Consider the following 15,519-nt stretch of genomic DNA (forward strand, 5'->3'; position numbering starts at 1 on the left):
GGGACAGAAGTACTGGTGATTCTTCTTACAAGGGAGGTTTATGCAAGTAATTTTGGTACAAGGCATTTTATGCTTTGCATACATGAGGTGGCCATCTCTGTACAGTGTCTCTTAGCTTTGAGTTCTTATGACATGAGTACAGATACTTCCAGAATGCAGTAATGACTGTCCACCAGTTTGTCACTAAGTCATCTCAGAGACTTAAGATGAATAGCATGGCCTAGAAATATCTATTCAGATTTCTTGTTTCCTGACCAACTAGTTGTTCAGATGTATGTTTTCTTTCTCAGAATAATCAGTCTGAGTTAGTTACAGGAGTGGAGAACAAGCTTGAACATAAACAGTATTTCAAATGGTATATTTGAAATTTTCATTCTCCTCATACATAGGTGGGCATTGCAGTCATTTGATAAATGTTTTTCTTATGTGCCTGGGATGCTACAACTCTAACATTCCCTTGAAATACCAGTAAGGCTGTCAGGCTTGAATACACACTTGGGAGAAATAAATCATGACATTTTTGTTAGTATCATTAATGTTATGTACAGTTACTGTTCCTTAAAGATTGTATGTAATTCAAAAGCAAGTGTGGATGCCAGCAGCAACAAAGTGCATACCTGTGCTACCTGTGTTACTCTGAGTAAGCCACATGCTTTGTTCAACACATTTACACTGTCTTTTAGCACTGAGTCAGAGCTATATAAAGATGTTGCAGTTTTGCCAAATGAGCAAGATCTAGTGAGAGAAGAAGCACAGAAAATGAGTAGCCTTTTACCAACAATGTGGCTTGGAACACAGAATGGATGGTAAGAAAATATTAACTTTATTTGTAACATTATTTTAAACCTAGATCTTGGGCCTACAGGCTAGTAACTGTCTCATGTCAAAACTAAGTGCAAGAGATTCATGAGAGCTTAAGCCTTATACACGTAATTGAAGCATTAGAATTCCAAGTGAGCATTGCAAGCGACATTGCAAGCTCTTATTGACAGATAAATACTTTCCTGCAGCTGAATGTTTAGTAGTGGGAGTAACTGTGGTTGGTAATTCTGCAGCATTCAGTATTGTGCTAGAAAATATTTATCTTTTTCCTACAGATGTATGTTCAAAGGGCTTTGTAATATTTTAGGTATCTGGGAAGTTGTTCTGTCTGCTCATACAGTTCTTGCAGTTTTTATGTAGTTTTCAGTAGAAGATGAAAACCTGTTTTTCCTTTATCTGTGGATTTCAGTGACGTAGTTCTTGCCTGTTTGTTTTTTTCTCTTGCCCAGTAGTCCTTTTGTAGTGCTTTTAATCCTTCCTGATTTGTCTTTGCAGCCTCTATGTTCATTCATCAGTGGCTCACTGGAGGAAATGCATTCATGCCATTAAACTTAAAGATTCTATTCTCAGTATTGTGTAAGTCTTGTAAGAATGCCATGTAACTCATAATGAACTTTTGTTAAGATGCTTAGTTTTATATTTCTTCAGATACTGTGAATGTCAGTTCCTATAAGTGAATGCATATTCTTTGAGGGGCAGTGGAAAGCATTTGGGGAGTGAGAAGAGTAAAAGGAACCTTGTACATATTGAAAATGCTATAAATCAACTGAGTTCCTTTGTGGCTGCGTACTTAAAGCAGTTACAGATGGTTTCCTCAAGGTTTCCTCTGGATGTGGTAGCTACTTTTTTTTAAAACTATCCAAACTGAATTTTGAGTCGCTGAGTGCTGGGCCTTGTCTTGAGCTGGAGACCAAAGCAGCAGAGCTAATGCTAGTGTAAGAAGTGTACTGAAATTTAAAATACTTGTGCTTTAAACCTGCATTTTGGGAAATGCGACCTAATGGTGTATGTTCTTGTACCTCCTTTCTTTTACCAGACATGTGAAAGGAATAGTATTAGTTGCACTAGCTGATGGAACACTAGCAATATTTCACCGAGGAGTTGGTAAGCATTCCGTTGGGTCTTGAAAGTGAAGTTATGGCAGTACTTCTGAAGTAAATGTGCCACTTATAAATAGCATTTTGAAGATGTGCTCCTAGTGACCATTTTACAGAATCCTTGATCTCATTTCTTTTTCATTTCCAGGTACTTGAACTTTTTTTAGTACTTAAGTTCAGGGAAACTTTAAATACATCAGTTAGGAATCCCCTCTTCTTGCTCTGAGACACCCAGGTTCTTATATTTGAACTCACAACTACGTATTCTGACAAGTTGTTTAAGGTGCTTAAAGGTATAGGGAATGAGTGAAGTCCTGAATGTGGTATATGAACTGTGTGCACCTCTGCCCCCTTCCCTGTGTTTGCTTGCACTTCTGTGCATCTCCTACCCACTGCAGATTTTCTCTTCATGAACTGCTAAACTAAATAGTGACCATGGTTTATATATATACATATATACACGTATATAAAACTGTGATGCCATGTTTCTAAGCAACAAGAATGGTATATTCCTGAAGGCAGGTTGGAAAAGATCACTACCATTTATGTTATCAAATATCTGAAGGTGGAATAGCATTTCTTGAATATACTTCAGGTTTTCTGTCAAAGTGAGGGAAAGACTTCTTGGTCATCTGTTACTCTTTTTAATGGAAGCATAAGTCTTTTCTGTCTATACATAACATTTACTAGAAGTGCCCTAAGTGCACCTTGCAGGAAAATCAAGCACATTGTGAGCTGCATTAAATTGTCCTGTCCTCTGATGTTATAGTCTCCTTCGGATTATGGGTCTGCAGTGGGATCTTTCCTCTTTTCTTCCCTCTATTATTTTATTGAAGGCTTTTTTAATCTTTCGCAGAGCTGTAATCCTCTGGTTCTTTCAGTTTTTGTTAGGCTTTTTCTTTCAGGTAGTCCTGTCTGTTATGTGGCTTAAAAGAAAGTGACCCTGTCAGCCCTTCTGGCTGCCTGTTTCTAGGTTCTTATATAATGCAGTGTAAGTGTTACTAATGGCCTTTGAGGGAAATGTGGGCTTATTTTGACTCCCACAGAATATTTGCACTGTTCTTGTTCATAGCTGGAATTCTTTCTTATCATAGGAAGCAAAAAAGTAGTGTAGGTATCTGCACTTGCAACAGAAAGCTCATTGATGAAGCCTGCATTGATCACTGTTAGTCCTGCCCAATATTTGACTTCTGCTCCGTTATTAATCTTTAAAGTTGTGTGTGGCCAAATCCTTCCATAGAATTTTGTGAGCATCTCTGTAGAACTTCTGTCCACATCACTCTGGGACAGACTCTGTTCTTCAGCCTCTGGAATAAGGATCTACAGGGGAATGTCTGAAGAGTAATTGGAACTTGTCATCTAGTGGCTTCTCTCTGCAGGCTCCCTGTTCATTTGTTCTTTTCCCTTGTGTAGTTGAAATGACCATTCCTGGTGTTCACTGATATAAATAATGGAAAAGATGCACCTTGAGTGAAGTTGTGATGTTTTCTTCCTTTCAATTCTAATGGCTTACAATCCCTTAAAGTATCTCAAGCAAATATTGGTGTCTGCAGCAGAGCTTCATTTGGCGTTGGGTGACCAATTTTAGTGTGATTTCCATCAGATAACAGGCACCACTCTAAGGTCTAACAACATGTTAAAAATAAATCTTGATGCACTGGCCAACATCTCTATGCTCAGTCAAGCAGCCATTGCTTGGTGCCGTGTGGGTAGCTGCTTCTCATATATACTGATGCCTGACCAAGTAAAGCATTGAACACTAGGTAATTTCTGTTTTTACAAATGTTTTGACATATTTGGAATGTGAATATAGTAAACCTTATATAAAAACAAAGTAGCATTTGGGATGTTGGTAGTTCATACAAGTAAATGCTGTATTTTTAACGTGGAGCCTGCCCATGCATTTGTACTGACTTTCCCAGATCATTACAGTGCTTTTGAAAAATGAAGCTATTCTTAAGGTATTTATTTAGCTGTGCTTTTAAGTTACTTCTAAACTGATAGGAACCTGTGCTTTGTTGTTGTTTTTTTTTGTTGTTGTTGTTTTTTTCTTATTTTGCTTCTGTTTTTAAAGATGGTCAGTGGGATTTGACAAACTATCACCTCTTAGACCTGGGCCGGCCGCATCATTCTATAAGATGCATGACAGTTGTGTATGACAGAGTCTGGTGTGGCTACAAGAACAAAATCCATGTTATTCAACCTAAGGCCATGAAAATAGAGGCAAGTTAAAATGGTGTTTAAAATAATTAAATGTTTTGTCTTAATGCCATCTCATGTTACAGACTGCTGAGTAACTGCAGAGAGTAATGTTTGTTCATCAGCACTTAAATAGGCCAACAAATTTGTTTTGGGAAGTAATTCTTAATTTTGCAAAGATGTAACGATCCCGAAAAAATTTAATGCAGTTTTCATTTGTTGAAACTGATTAATTTGGGGTTTAGTTCCCTACTTTGTCCTGGCCAGAAAACTAGTCAGTGTCCTTTCAGGTCTCTATAGAGCTTGCAGTGCTAGATCCAAGCTCATTCTTTTCATTTACGCATATTTACTTATTCATTATGTTCTCCACCCGCCCACAACCTTCTTCAGAGTCTCTCTGCATACTTTAGAGGTTTGTAAGTGCTAATCTTGAATGTACTCTCCCTCCAGTTATGGAGTATTGTGTTTATGTAAGGTGTGTAAGCTGGTTTCTGCAGTGTTCTGATTATACAAGTGCATGAAGATCCTGTGGTTTATGAAAGCAATTAGCAATATTAATAATTCAGCTTCTTATATTTGGTCTGTGACATGGATCAGACTTCAGGAGGGTGACTGCTCAGCTCCTCTGAGAATATTAAGGGCCCAATTCTGAATCTGTTTGTGAAATGACTATATATGCAAGGAAACCTGTAAGAATTGATACAATAGTGAACTGTTTTGCTGGATAGGTTGTGTTGACAGGAGTGAGTCAGTATGCAAGAGCAAGGCTTTGACAGAACTGGGAAGAAAAACACCTTTGGGGTATATATATGTTCTGCAGTGACTAGAAGACCTCATGCTGAAAAGGCTCTGAGATAGAAAAGATAGAAATCACAACTGACTGGGGAATTTACATAAATGAGGATGCAGCAGGAAACTGTGGCTTTGAGGTCACACTTCAGGGCAGGCAAATCAGCCTTTTTACTGCTTATCAGCATCGTATGGTAATACCGACCAAACTAAGCACTGAGTGTCTGCTAGTGGCCTTACAAATCAGAGGGTAGTAAATGACTTAAGGAAATTACCAATATTGACCATGTAAGGGTAGCACAGAATTCCTTTGTATTCTTGTATTTATCTTCTAATTCAAGATCCAATCTTTTATAGAAGTCATTTGATGCACACCCAAGAAGAGAAAGCCAAGTGAGACAGCTGGCATGGGTGGGTGATGGGGTATGGGTGTCGATTCGTTTGGACTCTACCCTGCGTCTCTATCATGCACACACGTATCAACATCTGCAAGATGTGGACATTGAACCTTATGTAAGCAAAATGTTAGGTAAGTTGATAAGAGAAACTGTAATGTTCTTATACCTCTTGCTGTCACGGGCTTTCTTTTCCTGTTATGAGTCAGGCAATTCTCATTTCAGATGAAGTTGAAGGGTGGGTGGAATGCTAGTCAAATCCTGCTGTATGTGAAAATTTGGTTCTGCAAGTAGAAACCTCAGTTAGTCTGCCTCTGGTACAGTCTGATCCCATCAGGTGTCTGTGGTCCCTTAAAACTCAGAACTAATGAGGGAAATCATGTTTGGGCAGGAGAAACAGACACAGCAAAATCTTTGCCACTAGAACGATGCCTCTCAGAGTGGGAAGAACCCATTACTTTCCTGCAATATTTGCCCTTTCTTTTCTAAGAAAATACAAATGTAATACAGCAGATTCTTGCTGCTGTTGAAGCTAGCAAGCTTCTTGAATTTTTCTGTGTTTCTGAGTTGTTTGACCACCTACGTAACTAGAAAAGGTAATTGGAAATTAGAAATCCTTCACAATTAAGTATTGTGCCATTCTGACAGCTCTCTTCTGTTCCCTGTGTAGTTCTAATGATAGTCTCTGGAACTCCCTTGTAGAAGAAGCAGTACCCATTATTTTAATGGGCAAGAAACTGTTATTTCACAGTTGCAAATGTGACATTTTTTTGTTTGACAGACTGCTATGGCTGCAAGCCCCAGAATAACTTACTGTGCAGCATTATGGAGCAGTTGTGGTTTTTTGTGCTTTCTCCCAGTACACGTTTGTCTCTTTCTATATATGTTCACAACTTGACAGAAGTTTTACATTTTATTTTGCCTTTACAACTTGAATGTGCTCCTCTGCATTGCTTATTTGAGGTGGGAGGGAATTACTTGTCTGCATGAGTGGAGAACTGAAGTTAAGAGTCTCTTTTATGGAAGTAAAATAATTCTTGCTCACAATTTTTGATGAAAAGCATCTTTTGTTTTTAGGTACTGGTAAACTGGGATTCTCGTTTGTGAGAATCACAGCTCTTATGGTGTCTTGTAATCGTTTATGGGTAGGAACAGGAAATGGTGTCATCATCTCCATTCCGTTAACAGAAAGTAAGTAAAACATAAATGCATAGCTGATATTCAATATGCTGTAGATGCAAAGAAAAAAGAATACTGAGGGTATTCAGGTGCTTGTTCTTGGATAGAAAACTTTACCAACAGGTCTGAATCTTTCAGTGTTGTGACAGATTGGGTGCCAAAAAAAGAGAAAACAAAACGAAATGAAAGCCAACCCATCTCCAAAGCATCTTGCACTTCGATTTGAGCAGAGTTGCTCTGGCTTGGATTTCAAAGGCATCCTTGCAACCATAGGGGTGTTAGGAGTAGTAGCAGCATTTATAGAAGCTTATTTGCATGATAAGAGATGACTGATGATACGATTGCCATGTGATCAGAGTAGATTTTTTTGTTTGATTAGAGCAAGTTAGTATTGTTGCTAATACAGTTGATCAGCTTTAGTTCTTGAGAATTCATCACAAAGTTGGTATGGAAGATTGGAACAGCACTAGTACTGGTTGACTGAAGACATGGTTGAAGATCTGGAAGTTGTAAACAATTTCTATAAGTAGAGCACAAACTTCTAGGTAAAATTCAATACTGTAAATCCAGGTATCTGCTTAATAACAGATTGAGCTGTTGATGGAACTACTGAAAACTGCCTGGGGATAGGAGAGGAAATATGGTTGAACCCTGGGAGAAGGCAGCAATCCTGTTCAAGGGCAGACTGAATCTTAAAGGAAAAATTTGGGAAGATTCCCTGTATATTTGGTCATTTAAAGCAAACAACAAAAAGTTAGTACTTGTGCTAATCATGAAATCATAATCTAATCATTAAAGACATGGGCAGAAGTTTCAGAAAATAAAGCACAACACATTGGAATTAATGGTACCATGTTTTGAATAGAAAGCAGTGCAGTCTGATGGGTGACATTGTGGGTTAACCTGATAGTAAAAGCTCTTCATGTTGTATCTGCGTTGTTGCACAGCACATACATGCATTGTTTCTCATACTGTTCCATTGCATTGTCCATTCATTTGATAACTGTCTTTTTTGCATTGCATGTGTACTAGGGAAGGATAGACTTTGTCATTGATTTGAACTAGTTTAAGTCATGCTTTCAGAAATTATAGCTATTGCTTCAAGCTTTATTTCACGTTTCCAGTGGAGTTTGTTTTAAAATAGTGGTGAACATGAGGAAAAAAAAAATCTCTAGGAAAGTTATACAGATTAATTTCAGTCTTGTTGATCATGACTTGGAACAACCATTTGTGGGTAGCCTGATTGTGGGTTTGAGAACCCTTATTATAAATATTCATGGTTTTAAAAACAGTCACATCCTTGCATAATCAGCTGCATACCTCAGTTCCTTGGGTCTCATTAGCAGGGTACCTTCCAAGTCTGCAGATGCTGTTTCAAAAGGGCACTTGAAGTCATGAGTAGTAATGTATTTGGTAGTTTTCTGCCAAGGAAAAGAGAGAAAGGGGAAACATTGCTAATGGATAATAAATTCTATGGTGATAAAGCACATGAAAGTGGCAGTGCTTCTGTTGTCCATTTTGTACTGAAACTTCTACACCAAGATGCTACTCTGTGACTTTTTATTGAGTCTTCTGTAATTAAATACTTGCTCGTTTTTAGGAGCTAAAATTTAAGCTCTGTCTTATCAAAAACCAAAATAAAGAGTGGTGGGTTCTCATTAATCCGTCTCCTCTACTGTCGTACCTATCTATTTCCCCTTTCCTCCTTTCTCACTTTAGCTGTAATCCTCCACCAGGGACGTTTACTGGGGCTGAGGGGTAAGTGCAGATCCTGAACGAAAATCTATTTTCAGGCTTCTAATAGCCACTTTGAGGCTGTTTACCACTCCCTATAGATCTACCCTCTGTATGTTCCTAAATGTTTTTCCACTTGCAGTTACTGCATTGCAGCAGTTTTATGTTTGCTAAATGGCCACCAGTCTGCTCAGCAGTTTAGCATATCATCCTGTGTTGCAGCTGAACTTTCATACAGACTTTGTTTTTCTTCCAGCCAATGTGATACCATATCTTATAACTTTGTCATTAATCCACATCATTTACTGTCTTGTTACAAATCACCGTTTCTTTCACTTCTTTGATAGTCTGTAGAATGGAGATGGCTTGTATGTCTAGCATGAGTACTTCTGTTTAAATTGATTTTTAAAGTTCTCAAGTAAAACTAGATGTAGAATGATTACAGGGTAGCTCCTGCCTGCCCACAGGTGGCTATTTCTTGAGATTTTTATGTTTGCATGGAGATACCCTGTGATAAGTTGTAATGAAAACGTAAGTTATGTTGAAGTACACTGAGTTTGCTCGTACTGAAGCACATTTAGAGGTACTTATTTCCTATAGAAGATAATAGTCCTTTCAAAAATTGTTGTTTTTTTTTCCAAAAGTAGGATATTAAAATCTGTTGTTTATGCTAGACTAATAAGAATCCTGCTCCATTTTCTAATGTACTTAAAATAACGAAGCATGCAATCTCTTTTTTTTCCAGCTCTGTCTTGAATTGGCACTGCTGCCCTCCTGTTTCATTTTTATCTGAGTTGGCTGTAGCTTTTAGATGGTACCATAAGGTTTCTTAACAAATAACAATTTCTGTAATTTGTATTTTCAAGTAGAAAACACTCATTTTCTTCTTTTACAGCTAATAAAGCAGCCGCAGGCTCTGGAAACCGTCCAGGTAGTGTAATTCGTGTGTATGGAGATGAGAACAGTGACAAAGTGACTCCAGGAACCTTCATACCGTATTGTTCAATGGCACACGCACAGCTTTGCTTTCATGGGCACCGTGATGCTGTCAAATTCTTTGTCGCAGTACCTGGTGAGCTTTTTATTGCCCTTCCTCAAATGAAGTTTTTGTCTTCCTTTGCTTCATAAGCGTAGTTGTTTAGCAAGTGTATCAAAAACAGGTTTATTACATTTTGATTGGTGAGACTTTCTTGATTCTTTGGTATGGTGTTGTTTAAAGGCGGGGGGGAGGAGGAGGGAAGGCCTTGATGACAAAGAATTGCTTTGTTTTTGTCTGGGAAAAGGTGCTGCCTGAATCCGAGTACATCTCGGAGAGGGTGGTCAAATGCTGGGTGACTTGAGGTCTGATTTAAGAATCTGACTTGCTGCAAGAATGAACTACTAACTTCCAAGGGAGAACCCCCAAAGGGAAGAATTTTGGTTTAAAAAAATAAAATCAGAGTTTTCCAGAAGCTCTGTAGTACTGATGAAATGACCCTCTCAGCAATTGTGTGTGCACTTGATGCTGGAAGTAAATGACAGAAGTTTGCTTTCTGGGCTGATGTGCTGAATCATTTCAGTTGTGTCTGAAAAAGTCCTTAAGTCTGTTTCAATGTCATTCTCTAGATCTGCCAGTGCTGTGAATTCTACCAAGAAGCATTTAATTCTGACTTGCATTGAACTGACCTGACTTCATCTCTTTAGAGAGATAAAATCAGAGCACAGCTAGCTTCTTTTTTTTTGCTTCTTGCTGAAGAGGTGCTGGAATCCACAGCTGAGTATATGAGCTGACCAAGTGCAGGTGGCATTACTGTGAGATGTGGCCTAAAAACGTGTTCTGTGTTTTTTATACAGGTCAGGTTGTTTGCCCACAGGGTAGTGGTGGAACAGAGCTAACAAGTGACAAGCCAGTCCAAGAGTCCTTCAGCCAGGGTCCCATAAAATCGATGTTGGTGATAAGTGGTGGAGAAGGATATATTGACTTCAGAATGGGTAAGAAATACTGAGCTTAAAATCCAGTTGTAACCTTTTCATGATGAAGGCATCTTAGATATCAAAATTTCCATTGTTACTGCAGAATGCAGTTCTGTGGTTAGTCAGTTCTCAAATGGTTACTAAGCAAGTGTATAGAAACATCTTTATTCTCATGCACGCATCTTCAGTTTCCACTTCTTCTTTCAGTAAATCATGACCTCTGAGATGTGAAAGCACACATTTGAAACTGTGCATGGGAGTCATGTATTCAATCTTATTTTGAAAGATGGAAGCCTTCTGACTCAAGCTGCTGGAAAATGACCTTAGTTAACTGACTTTTTATGGTCAGTTTTCATATTTAAGTATTAGATGAACAACACTTGAACACAAATGTACTTGTGTTTAAGGGAAAAGGGAAAAAGGGTATTTCACTGTTATCTTTAGATGCCCATCCTGTTTTGATTGCTACTTTTTTTGGACAGCAGTTCTGCATGATGCAGCCCATAAACGATCTCTCATGTAATGAGATGCTGAAGTTCTGTACTCGTTCTAGGCAAGCTAGGGGTAGCCATGTACCAAGCATGCACTTTGCTGTCCTTGTAGAGTGATATAAAGATGTACTTAATGCTTCAGAAGTATAGCAGCATTGACTTGGCCATTACCACAGCAGTGTAGGCAAACTGGATCAAGAACAAGCTTGGTCTATTCTGTATTTAGGCTCCTCACAGCTCCAAAGTAATCTAATGAGAAAATTAGCCAAATTGTGACTTGAAACTGTCCTGAAGCTGTCAGTAAGCTCCCATTTAATCTGTTCTGTACCACAAGACTGCTACTGGAGTGATGCTTATCGCTGCCTGAATGTGGTTTCATTTGTGGTTAGTCTGTCCCCTTTGATCCAAGTTGCCTCATGTCACAAAGAGATTAGCACAGCCATAAAGCTGTAATTAAAAACAAAACACAGTTAATATTCTAGAATTGAATGTGACCATTGGAATGTGAGGCTCTGAAACAAGTAGGTGACCAACTTTCCATTTGGGATGCATATACTCAAGCTTGTGAATATTCTCTTACGAGTGCGTGGCAACTACTGTCGTAGTAGTGTTTTAAATCTAGTTGGCATTCCTTTAGCTCCATTTGGTGTTAGTTTTCATTGTTTGCTTCAGTCAAAGCTGTTGTTTTTCAGGTGATGAAGGTGGAGAATCTGAACTTCTTGGAGAAGCTCTACAACTTGAACCTTCCGTAGCCAAAGCTGAGAGGAGTCACTTAATAGTGTGGCAAGTAATGTATGGCAGTGAGTGAGCCTGTAGGATGCAGCTTGGAGACCTTAAACTAAAAAGAAATGGAAAAAAAAAGCGCTTCTGCATGTTTTTTATTTTGTGAGACCTGTTTCACTACATGATGTTGAAGCATTTCTTTGCTGTCTAACTTTTATATTGCAAATCTGTCAGACCTTTGACTATACAGGAATTAGCTTGTGCTGTTTTACTGCACCTTCGTTACATGGAACAGTATAATGAAATCAGAACTCTCTCAAAACCGGTGTGCACACCATAATAAGCAATCGAGGCATTAGTTTTACTGTACCACAACAATCTGATGTAGTTCACTTCTTTGGTAATCTCACTTGAGTTTGGCTTTACTACGACTGAGCTTCAATTCACTGTATGATGCATTGAGTAAAACAGCAAAGTTATTCCCAGAGCATTTAGGGGGGGAAAAAAAAAGGCAAATTATAGGATTATCAGGGTTCATCCAAATATTCAGTGAGAGCTGAAGCAAATTGTTCCAACTTTTGTTTCCAAACCTGGAAAGTCTTGTTTACATCATGTATACAGATTAATTTGTTACTTTCATCAAAATTTCTGGGGGGGGGGAAGAGGAGATTGTATAGAAGTGACGATATTTAAATAAAATGTCGTGTTTTCACTGTTGAACCTTAAAGTTTGAGAACTGCTGCCCTCAATCAGCAATTTCAAACATAGCGTTTTTCCCACCTCCCTGGCACAGATACATGCAAACAACTCTGCTTCTAAAGGGTGTTCTTAGGACGATTTAAGGTTAAATATGATCGTGGAGTTCTTGAACAGGGGATACGCCTTGTTTGTATTTTTTTCCTTGTCTTATCTCCATGTGTCCTAATCACTAGAATGATCTTCTCTGCCTAGCTGGTCGAACTCATGAGTCACTGCGTGTGTGAAGGTGAAAGACCTCAATTAGAGCACGAGAAAAGACTGAGAGTGTACAGGGAAAATGCATCCTGCCCAAGTGAGATTGTAAAGGAACTTTAGTGCCAGGTGAGAAGGTACAAAGTATATTTCTTGTAGCTGCATACTCCCATTTAGTCCTGCCCAAAATGTGTAGCAGTGTTAGCAGGTAATGCTGAGAATGGAGTAAACTGAAAAGTCAAGAGACTCTAATAATCAGGCTGACATTCTGTCTACTCACCATCTATTTTTTTAACCATAAGTGTGAGTTGAAGACTGTCTTCCTTTTACATTGAATTTCCTACATTGGCATCAGACCTCACTTAACCAATTCATGATTTCTGTTCTTCAGAATATTTAAAAACCCAAATTTGCTCTTTCATTTGTTCTCTAAAAAGAAAAAGTTGGAGGGGTTTTAATGAACTTCCAGCATTTACCCCGACAAGACTGGGACTAATCCGTGAGTGCTGAACAGCTTCAGAGAAGTAAGTGTGGAAACACTTTAAAACTGCCTAAACATTTTTATGCAATAGGAGCAGTTCTGGTCTATCAGGCAGACATGTGTTTATATATTTTCTTAATTTTTTAAATGAACACATTTAGCTGAGGACTATTGTGTAAATATATATTTAGGCAGCTTTTTCAAATGCATATCATAGCTGATAAACCAGAAAAACTCCATTCAGGTCTATTGGTTAGATTTATATGTATAAATACTTTTTAAGCAACATATTTTGTATGCAACTGTTCCTCTCGTAAATATGTATTTAGGACACAAACTATGTAGTAAAAATCCTTATTAAAGAAGTCTAATATCTTGGTAGTATTTTTCTCTTCAGAATGCCAAAAGTGACGAGAGCATGTTGTTCATCATTTGCTTTCCAAATTCATCTTTAAAGTCACTCTTAAACTACTCCGGCTTAATTGTGAAGTCTGGAATAGGAATGCAGAAAGTAAACTGACTTAATGTTCTTGTAGAGGCCTGTTTAAAGCTCACAAAGACGTGTATGCTGAATTGAAGCACATCTGAATTAACTTAGGAAATTGGGTGTCTAAGAAAAACACTGTCTACACTTCTTTACAGCTGTGCAGAATCTTCACTGAGTGGTGCAGTTCCATTGTTTCTCTTGCCATCTTCCTAAATTTATTTCCCTCTGGTTTCCAAAGCTTGTACTCACTGTTTGACTGTCACGTTCTCATGTTCTCAGAAGAAAAACAAACGCACAATTCTGTTCCTTGGTTCCTGTACAGCGTTTTATTTGTAACTGATGATCTGTTTGCTCTGAACGGTTTGACTGCCCTGCAGCAGAGCAGTTTGATCTGCCAAGCACATACCTGGTCTTTTACCAAACACGTCGGTCCACCGTGCCATTCGGTCACCTCAGCAGGCCAATTTGTGCTGCTTTTCAGCAGTGATTGCTTCTGTCCAACAGTAGAATGGTTTTTAAGAAGGCAGTAGGTTGTCTGTACCACCATGGGAGATAAAAGGCATGTGCGCTTCTCTGCATTTCTCATTTCACAATGTTATCCCCTGTCCTAAGGTACAGTAGAATTGAGTCCCTGTTCTCATCACAGTGCACAGGGATTTATAAACTCCCTGCTTGAGGTAATCTGAGTCAAGCAAAGCCCCAGGCACTGAGGTGACATACACCCCTAGAAATAGTCCCCGGAGTGTTTGTGCATACACTCGTGTAATTAAAGCATCGTATAGATAGGAGCTGATCTCTCGATAGCTGCAGCTTGTCAATAGTTTGGGAGTGTTTCAAGCACAAAATATGCAGCGCAGTGCTTGCCTGGGTGAGGGTGTTTGCACGGTAAAGGTGGGACGCGTTGTGTAAGCTGCTGCATTGTCCACTTCTTGTCAAGGTCTTCCTGCATTGGATCAGATAGAGCTGGCAGAGCATAGACACTTTATCATAGGCTGCCTTAGTAACAAACAAATGTTCCATCTGTTTTATTATACTAACTGTTCTAAAGGATACACGCCTTTTAAAATGCTGTGTAACTGACTATTTATTTCCATGTGAGTATTATAAAAGTTACCAAAGGATTAAACCTGACTTAGCACTCTTGTAAGGGACCCTGTCTCAGCAGGGTCTTGTGAAGGCCCTGCTCTGTAAACCGCAACACAGTAAACTCAAATACAGCAATTTAAGGAAATGAAATGTTTTTTTCTAACAGGGTTATGCCATATTGTAACAACTTCTGTTGCACCTCAAAGCATTTTTCTATACACTAAATGCCTCTCCCGCCCTCTAACAAGATTAAGTTTCCTTTGTTAGTTTTGTTGATGCACATTTCTCAATCTTTTAAACATATTTTAAGCATTTTATGGTCTGTAATTTTTGGAAGTTTTGTCTGTTGAACACTTTACGCTGAATTTTACTTGCCTCTGTAATCTGAGATGGATACTACAGCGTTACACTTGCTGTCTGTTAAAAGTTGAGGCTTCTTTTCTGTGAGCAGAAAAGCTCATATAGCAGTGTAGTTATTTCAGTATTTATTTCTATTATTGAATCCATGGGGTTCAGAATGTAACTTTGTACATGAAATATATATATAAATATGTATATGAAACATGCATCGGGTTGGTGTTTTCTTTGTGGTCTTGTGTCTTGGGCTTTTCTTGCAGGTCATTTGCCTTGTTGCCTCCCCAGGGCAGGTGCACAGAGTAGCTTCCCTCATCTTGGTGTTGACTCTCAGTGCATCCTTTCATGGGGATCTCATTGCACTGTGCTGACTGTGTGTGTATTAAATAGGAAGAAGCATCACCTGCCTTCATTCGGTGAAGGTCACAGCTCGTTTCTCCCAGCCTGCCCTGCATGTGGGTAAGTAACTTGATTCTTCAGATTTTCCTACAAGGGATTATTAAAGCAAACTGAGGGATTTGTTGCCATCCACTCCCTTTCATTTTCCTTGTGTCTCCTTGAGCAATGCAGTCTGTAGTGTTATTTAGCATTGTGATCATCTCTGTTGCCCCTTAATTCTGCTGCAGAAGAATATCAGGAAGTATTTTTGGCCCTGGGCTGTGCTTGGCTTCAGGACTTATCAGTGGAGCCTTGTGTGGTTGTAAACTGTGAAGAGCTCTGAGATGACAGACCCAGTTCTGAGTAGTTCTGCTGCCTTTCGGAACACCTGATCGTGGTG

The 15,519-nt window shown here is 38.8% G+C and overlaps 1 protein-coding gene across 12 annotated transcripts in view; it reads left to right on the forward strand.

The window, feature by feature from the left end:
• SPAG9 (sperm associated antigen 9) overlaps nt 1-14,953 on the forward strand; it is a 54,563-nt gene extending 39,610 nt beyond the window's left edge. For 5 of the 12 annotated variants that reach the window (XM_015880229.2, XM_015880230.2, XM_015880234.2 and 2 more), the window contains 9 exons: nt 684-806; nt 1,318-1,398; nt 1,859-1,926; nt 3,994-4,142; nt 5,265-5,436; nt 6,380-6,493; nt 9,111-9,287; nt 10,049-10,186; nt 11,352-14,951. In XM_015880229.2, the coding sequence (XP_015735715.1) occupies nt 684-806; nt 1,318-1,398; nt 1,859-1,926; nt 3,994-4,142; nt 5,265-5,436; nt 6,380-6,493; nt 9,111-9,287; nt 10,049-10,186; nt 11,352-11,467 (1,138 nt within the window). In that variant the 3' untranslated portion in view covers nt 11,468-14,951. Of the gene's footprint in view, nt 1-683; nt 807-1,317; nt 1,399-1,858; nt 1,927-3,993; nt 4,143-5,264; nt 5,437-6,379; nt 6,494-8,200; nt 8,240-9,110; nt 9,288-10,048; nt 10,187-11,351 lie in introns of all 12 variants that reach the window. The other 7 variants (XM_015880228.2, XM_032448256.1, XM_015880231.2 and 4 more) reach the window with 2 other exon arrangements.
• Nucleotides 14,954-15,519: the final 566 nt, after the last annotated feature.

The sequence above is a fragment of the Coturnix japonica genome, chromosome 18, assembly GCF_001577835.2.
Source record: "Coturnix japonica isolate 7356 chromosome 18, Coturnix japonica 2.1, whole genome shotgun sequence".
Lineage (NCBI taxonomy): Eukaryota > Metazoa > Chordata > Aves > Galliformes > Phasianidae > Coturnix > Coturnix japonica.